At 36.9% G+C, this 8,642-nt stretch overlaps 1 protein-coding gene across 1 annotated transcript in view; it reads left to right on the top strand.

The window, feature by feature from the left end:
- DNAH11 (dynein, axonemal, heavy chain 11) overlaps positions 1-8,642 on the top strand; it is a 364,599-nt gene that overhangs the window by 33,382 nt on the left and 322,575 nt on the right. Inside the window, exon 13 of the mRNA XM_008573669.1 lies at positions 4,890-5,006. Coding sequence (XP_008571891.1) covers positions 4,890-5,006 — 117 coding nt within the window. The remainder of the gene's footprint in view (positions 1-4,889; positions 5,007-8,642) is intronic.

Below are 8,642 nucleotides of genomic sequence, written 5' to 3'. Positions count from 1 at the left end.
AAAAAAACTCCTGAAAAGTAAATGTCCTGACCCAGATCATTTCACTTGAGAATTCTACCAAACATTTAAGAATTAATGCTAACTCTGCACTGTCTTTTCCAGAAATAGAAGAGGAGGGAACACTTCCCAGTATTTATTACCTTGATACCAAAACCAGACAAGTTAATGCAAAAAAAAAAGGGGGAAACTACAGACCGTTATCCCTCATGAATATAGGTATAAAAAGCCCTAATAAATTATTAGCAAATTGAATTCAGCAGTATATACAAAGAGTTGTACACCATATCCGAGTTCATTCTAGAGATGCAAGGCTGGTTCAATATCTGAAATTGGTGTAATCCCCATAGTCACAAGCCAAAGAAGAAAAATCCCATGATTGTGTTAATCGATGCAGAAAAAGAATTTAACAAAGTTTAACATCCTTTCATGGTAAAAACTCTCAGGAAAACAGGAATAGAGAACTTTCTCAACTTGATAAACAGCATCTACCAAAAGCCAAAAGCACTTCATACTCAACGGTGAAAAACTTTCCCAAGTTCCAAACACATAGCATACGTTCAACTATCTACTCAACAGCTCTTAGATATTTCACAGACATCTCAGAAGCAACATGTCCAAAATTGAATGTCTACTTTACACCTCCTGAATCTACCCTGCCTATCTTCTCCAACTCACCAAATTGCACATATAATGGGCTCCTTAGCACAAAACCTTGGAGTCATCTGTGATAAGAGCAATCTTATTATCACAACAAAAATCCAGTGCCCCATCTTGGCTCCCTTAGTCTGTTCTCTACACAGCAACTTGAGTGCCTTTACATGTTAAGTCAAACCATGGCTTTTCTCTTATTAGAACTCTTTGGTAGTTTCCCATGATGCTAATAAAGGCAATTTTGTAGTTTTCAGAATATGGAAACGTTTTTTATAATGATTCCTTAGTAATACTAACACATCATTTATTCTCTAATAAGTATTTATTGCTAAGCAGCTATGTGCTGGGAAGACCATTAAATATTGGTACCATGACTGTGGAAAAAATAAACCTGGCCATTACATTCATGGAGCTTAAAATCCAGGGGAGAGTACAGGTAGGTAATTATTACATAGTGTGCTCGGTGCTCAGATGTGAAAAATACAGAGTGCTATGAGAGCATTTGCAAAGGCCTCCTTTCTAGAGGAAGTGGAAAGTAAACCGAGACCTGTAACATAGTTAGAAATGAAGCAGGTGGGGGAGGGGGCAGGAAGAGAGAGAGAAAGTGATTAGGCAGGTGTGAAGTTGGGAAAGGTGGAAGAATAGTTAAGAGCAGTTAAAAAGGGTCCGGACCCCAAAGAGCCTTGTACATTATGCTATACTTTATACATTATACATTATACTTTTGGACTTTATCCTAAGAAATTAAGGATTCTGAATTGAGATTATGGACTGGAGGATTATGAATAAGAGAGTGACATAAAATTTCTGTTTTAGAATGATTATTTAAGCTGCAGTTTGGAGTATGAGTCAGAGAGACAAGACTAGCAGCAAAGAGAGTAGCTAGAAAGTGGTTATCAAATCCAGATGGGTAGTAATGGTGATCCGCACTCAGTTAATGCCTGGAGAGATGAATATTGGATGTATTCAAGAGACAGTTAGGAGATAGGGTCGATGGCACTTGACAGTGAGAAAGGAGCCAGGGAGGTTGCCCAAGTTTCTGTGAGAGTATGTGAAAAGAGGAGCAGCTTTATAGAAAGGATGAATCCAGATTTGTAGATTAAGTGTGAATTCCCTGTGGAACTTCCTAAGGGGAACGTCCTATGGACAGTTCTAAATTTGGTTTCAGAAATGAGTGAGTGAGGATGTGGGGGAGTGAAGGAGAGAGATGTGGATGGGGATTAGTATTTTTTTCCTTCCCTGTGATATTTATCTCTAAGTGTTCAAATAATGTTTAAGGATCCTAAGTTGTATGTTCTCTGTTATCATACCGAGAAGAGGAAAGGTAGACTTGTTAAAACTTGTTAAGAAGTTGTGTTTACTTTTAAANAATATGGAAACGTTTTTTATAATGATTCCTTAGTAATACTAACACATCATTTATCCTCTAATAAGTATTTATTGCTAAGCAGCTATGTGCTGGGAAGACCATTAAATATTGGTACCATGACTGTGGAAAAAATAAACCTGGCCATTACATTCATGGAGCTTAAAATCCAGGGGAGAATACAGGTAGGTAATTATTACATAGTGTGCTCGGTGCTCAGAAGTGAAAAATACAGAGTGCTATGAGAGCATTTGCAAAGGCCTCCTTTCTAGAGGAAGTGGAAAGTAAACCGAGACCTGTAACATAGTTAGAAATGAAGCAGGTGGGGGAGGGGGCAGGAAGAGAGAGAGAAAGTGATTAGGCAGGTGTGAAGTTGGGAAAGGTGGAAGAATAGTTAAGAGCAGTTAAAAAGGGTCCGGACCCCAAAGAGCCTTGTACATTATGCTATACTTTATACATTATACATTATACTTTTGGACTTTATCCTAAGAAATTAAGGATTCTGAATTGAGATTATGGACTGGAGGATTATGAATAAGAGAGTGACATAAAATTTCTGTTTTAGAATGATTATTTAAGCTGCAGTTTGGAGTATGAGTCAGAGAGACAAGACTAGCAGCAAAGAGAGTAGCTAGAAAGTGGTTATCAAATCCAGATGGGTAGTAATGGTGATCCGCACTCAGTTAATGCCTGGAGAGATGAATATTGGATGTATTCAAGAGACAGTTAGGAGATAGGGTCGATGGCACTTGACAGTGAGAAAGGAGCCAGGGAGGTTGCCCAAGTTTCTGTGAGAGTATGTGAAAAGAGGAGCAGCTTTATAGAAAGGATGAATCCAGATTTGTAGATTAAGTGTGAATTCCCTGTGGAACTTCCTCAGGGGAACGTCCTATGGACAGTTCTAAATTTGGTTTCAGAAATGAGTGAGTGAGGATGTGGGGAGTGAAGGAGAGAGATGTGGATGGGGATTAGTATTTTTTTCCTTCCCTGTGATATTTACAGGGGAACGTCCTATGGACAGTTCTAAATTTGGTTTCAGAAATGAGTGAGTGAGGATGTGGGGGAGTGAAGGAGAGAGATGTGGATGGGGATTAGTATTTTTTTCCTTCCCTGTGATATTTATCTCTAAGTGTTCAAATAATGTTTAAGGATCCTAAGTTGTATGTTCTCTGTTACCATACCGAGAAGAGGAAAGGTAGACTTGTTAAAACTTGTTAAGAAGTTGTGTTTACTTTTAAAAGTTAGTGATCCTTGAATGAAGACACTGGTTGGCTCTAATTCAGGAAAAGTGGAGACTTCCCCTTGATGTTAAATATAAGTTTGTGTGTGACACATAGTGATCTAGAACTTTGCTGTTACACTCTGTTTTTCAGTGTGTGTGAAATTCAGCATAAGGTACAGTTGTGGTCTGTTCAAGCTGCCATAACAACAACAACAACAAAAACATAAACAGGATAGCTTATAAACAACAGAAATTTATTTTTCACAGTTCTGGAGGCTGGGAAGTCCAAGATCAAGGTGATGGCAGATTTGGTGTGTGGCAAGGGCTGCTTTCTGGTTTATAGACGAGGCTTTCTGGCGATGTTCTCACATGGTGGAAGGACTGAGGGTTCTCTCTCAGGCCTCTTTTATAAGGACACTAATCCCATTTATGAGAACTCTGCCCTCATTACCTAGTCATCGCCCAAGGGCACCACTTCCAATACCATCACCTTGAGGGTTAGAATTTCAATATATGAATTTTGGGGAGACACACAAATTCAGACCAAAGCAGGTGCATTTCTTCAAGAAACACAGCATCATGGTTGAGAGTAAGGGCTCTGATGCCAGCCTGCCTGGCTTTAAGTTCCAGCCCTGTCATCTACCAATGGTGTGATCTTGTGCAAATTATTTAACTTCTCCAAGTTTGTTTCATCACTTATAAAATGGGAAAAATATTACCTACATCATTAGTTTTTGTGAGAATCGAGTTAATAATGAAAGCATTTAGAACAGAACTAAACCAGTGTTCTATTCTTTAATAAAGCATTTAGAACAGAACTAAATAACTAAGTAATTAATATTATTATTGTTATTATCAGTACTGTTAATAGGCACAGGCTTAGTTTATGGAGGTAGCAAGGGCCATGATTAACTTAAATCTGTGGTGTGCACTGCAGGGGTCTCTTGATTGTAAAGCGCCAAGGTGTCTCTCAATTCCTGTGACTTCGCTGAAGACTGTGAACTGCAATGATGTGAAGATGATAGTTATGCTTTCACTGTTTCATGCTTTTTAATTATGGGAGTGGGTGGTTATGTATTAGGAGGAAACTGGGGGTTGTTAACTGCATATTAATAAGAAACTGGGAACATGTAAGAGTATTTCTGTTTTCTTTGTATCACTAATGATGTTTTTTTTACAGACTGTGGATTTTAGTTCTGACCTGAAGAAATAGTGTTTCCATGTAGGTTTTCTGCTCCAAGATAAAACAAAAAACCTTCCTATTTAAACTTATAGATGAACTAAAGTTATAATGAGGCGGGTTCTTTCTCTTTTTTCTTTTCTGAAAAGCTCATCTTCTTCATTTACAATCAACATGGATTGGGAGGAGGACAGACTGATGCTCATATTTTGCATGTAGGGACTAAAGTGCTGAGGCTGGGGTCTGGGCCAGTGAAAAGAATTGTGACAACATGGGGTGACAATGCCAGACACTCAGCATCCCTATAATTTGGCCACTTGCACAGTCGGAAATACAGGTCTTTCTTGATCTTCCCTGGAATCCTGCTATGAAAAATAAATTCATTCAGGAATTAAGGTTACACTTATGTGATTGCCATTTTCACTGTTAGATTATTTCCTATAAACTAATATTTTACTTTGAATTTATAGGAATTTGAAAGGGATTATGTTGCATTTAAGTCCAAAACATTGGATTTTGACAGACGGCTTGGGACAATTCTTTGTGAAGCTTTCTTTAACTGCAATGGTTTAGAAGCAGCATTTAAGGTTAGTTCTGAAGAAGCTCTCACAAAAATGTTTTACTAATGAATAATTTAGACTGTTAGATGAAAGGGGCCAATACATTCCTTTCTATTTCAGGTAAAGTATTAACTAGATTAACAAGTCACGTTACCTTTTAATTCAGCTTTTAATAATGCACTAATGAATAACAAAAATACTTTGGACAAGGTCATTTTTAGGAAACTTAACTATTTTTCTTTTTTTTTTGCATTCACGGTGTTTTGGCTTTCATTACCTTTAGCGCAAATTTGGCGTGACCAATGAAAATATTGATTCAAAATTAAGCTGCAGTGAAAAGTGAAAAATATTTTTTAATTCAGGAATTTCTTTTCTTTGCATTGTTTACATATGTTGGGTCCACCTGCTTACTTCATTATTCTGACTGAAGGAAGTAGCAGTTTACGTACTGTATTTAATCAAGCATAAGACATCATTGATTATCAGACACACCATTATTTTTTGCATCAATAAAGAAAAAGCTGCCAAATAATTATGATTCCATTGATTGTATAATGCAATCCAATTTCAGAGATTTTGAAACATCAAAAGAATGTTTGTCATGGAATTGATGAAATACAGATTGTTGTAGAATTAAGAGTTGCATAAAAGAAAAGCATCTTGATAGTTCTCCCAAATGAATGCTTATAATATGGGAAGAAACTTGCTTGTCAAAGAAGAGAATTAAAAATTAAGTGTAAATTAGTAATTAGGTGACATCCCAAAAAAGGAATTGAGGATTCAATATCAGAAGAAACACAGCTAGGGAATCATAGGCACAATTCACTTAAAATGGCAGGGCAAAACAATGTAGCAGACACAGACTTTTAAAAGATAATGTTTGATTTTGACCTTCAAATTCAAGTGAATTGGCTGGGAAGTGGTGAAGTCCCAGTGCCCTCTAGCCATAGACAAGAATTTTAATGTGGAGAATTCATAAGGGTCAGATAGTTTTATTTTTTTTTAAGAACTCTTCAATGAAAATAAGATGCCGATAGTTAAAATATATAGCCTGTTATAAAATGGCCTATAATCTCATTTCTTAAGTATGATTACTATTATATTCAATGCTGATACTAATTTTTCTTTGACATGATATGTGTACATATTTCTCTTTGACAAAAATGGCATTGTGGCCCTCTCTTGTAACATTTTCCATTTAGCAGAGTCATAAATATTTTTCTCACCTTTACCGCAGAATTCAACAATTCAACAATATGATTATTTTTATTTTTAAACCAGTAAGGAGATCACAGCCCTCGGCATGGTGTGGTCTGCACCACGCTCAGCCAGTGAGTGCACCGGCCATCCCTATATAGGATCTGAACCCACAGCCTCGGCACTACCAGCGTCACACTCTCCTGAGTGAGCCACAGGGCCGGCCCCAACAATATGATTTTTTAATGTCTGCATTAGTAGTCTATCATTTTCTTTCATGCTTTTATAAATAACTGGAAGAAAGAATATATAGTAAAATAATTACAGAGATTTTTTTTTTTTTTTGGTATCTGGCTGATATCGGGATCTGAATCTTTGACCTCGGTGTTATAAGGCTGTGCTCTAACCAACTGAGCTAAGCAGCCAGCCCACTCAAGCTGTTTTTAATTCAAGTCTGTCTTCTTGCCCTCATCATAGCCATTAATATGGACTCTATTATAGTACACGCCAGTTATTTTTTTCTAAACAATTTTATATCTTACCTTATTGTCATGTATTTCTTTCTTTCATTTTCCATATACTTGTTTCTTGTCGGCTGAAAAACTGTGAGATGAGACCCCGCTCTCATAACTTCTGCAAAGTGGGAGCATCATCTCATAGCTTTTGTTATGTTTAGGTTGCTTTCTGCGGTGCCATACGAAGCAGGCATTTAATAACTGCTTTGAGGTGAGATGGACTGACTGGTAATTTGAATGTTGAAATGATACACTGATGAGGATCAAATACTGGAAGAGTAATGGCAGAAGAAAAATTATAGGGTTGTATACTTTTCCATTTAGCGGAGTCATAAATATTTTTCTCACCTTTACCACAGAATTCAACAATTCAACAATATGATTATTTTTATTTTTAAACCAGTAAGGAGATCACAGCCCTCGGCATGGTGTGGTCTGCACCACGCTCAGCCAGTGAGTGCACCGGCCATCCCTATATAGGATCTGAACCCACAGCCTCGGCACTACCAGCGTCACACTCTCCTGAGTGAGCCACAGGGCCGGCCCCAACAATATGATTTTTTAATGTCTGCATTAGTAGTCTATCATTTTCTTTCATGCTTTTATAAATAACTGGAAGAAAGAATATATAGTAAAATAATTACAGAGATTTTTTTTTTTTTTTGGTATCTGGCTGATATCGGGATCTGAATCTTTGACCTCGGTGTTATAAGGCTGTGCTCTAACCAACTGAGCTAAGCAGCCAGCCCACTCAAGCTGTTTTTAATTCAAGTCTGTCTTCTTGCCCTCATCATAGCCATTAATATGGACTCTATTATAGTACATGCCAGTTATTTTTTTCTAAACAATTTTATATCTTACCTTATTGTCATGTATTTCTTTCTTTAATTTTCCATATACTTGTATCTTGTCGGCTGAAAAACTGTGAGATGAGACCCCGCTCTCATAACTTCTGCAAAGTGGGAGCATCACCTCATAGCTTTTGTTATGTTTAGGTTGCTTTCTGCGGTGCCATACGAAGCAGGCATTTAATAACTGCTTTGAGGTGAGATGGACTGACTGGTAATTTGAATGTTGAAATGATACACTGATGAGGATCAAATACTGGAAGAGTAATGGCAGAAGAAAAATTATAGGGTTGTATACTTAGGGAAAAAAATGATTTCAATCGTAGATACAGGTTGATGAACTCTGACCATTTACTGTTGGTCTCAGGGAAGAAATATTTGTAGACTGTTCTGTGAGGATGACTATTTGATGCCTGTTACTGTCAAAGATGTAGCCAGGAAGAGCACTGGAACTTAAACACTATTCTACTCAGGTATAAAACCATAGGACCTCAAAACGTAGAGTGCTGGCACTCACTAAAAACCCAAACAAAATGCTCATGAATGACTCTGAAATTCACATGAAGGTAGACTGAAGGGTGTTAAGAAAAAGAAGTGTCTAGAAAAAGACTCAGACAATTTGAAAGCTATAAAATTCTGAAGTGTATATGGTTCAGGTGGTCGCAAATTAAAAAAAAAAATCTTTCAAAGAGGTAAACCTAGGATAAATATAAATATGTACTACTTTGAACAGTGACAACAGAGTTATGAAAAACTGTGTATTACCTAATGAAACTGAGAAGTAAAATAAAATTAAGGTTAACCTTACAGATCTTAATTTGGAATATTTAGGTATAGAAGCATATAGTGGGAATCAATCTTTAGCTTTTTGAGGTCTGTGTGAAGGGAAATGTCTATGAACTTTGTAGAATAGCTCCTAGTTCTACTATGACAAGACTCAGGAGGTTCAGATAACCTTTATTCTCATCCTGGAGGATAATTTTATGTATTCATGATGATGAATAATTATGATAATGTGCACTGCCTAAATGGTTGAGACTTTTCTTACTACTTTTTGGCTTTACGACCTCCCCAAAGAATATTTTGTCTATGTCTTTCGTCTT

The sequence above is a fragment of the Galeopterus variegatus genome, unplaced genomic scaffold (assembly GCF_000696425.1).
Source record: "Galeopterus variegatus unplaced genomic scaffold, G_variegatus-3.0.2 Scaffold949, whole genome shotgun sequence".
Taxonomy (NCBI): Eukaryota; Metazoa; Chordata; class Mammalia; order Dermoptera; family Cynocephalidae; genus Galeopterus; species Galeopterus variegatus.
Note: the sequence above shows the minus strand (reverse complement) of the source record. Positions and strands in the feature narration are given on the sequence as shown.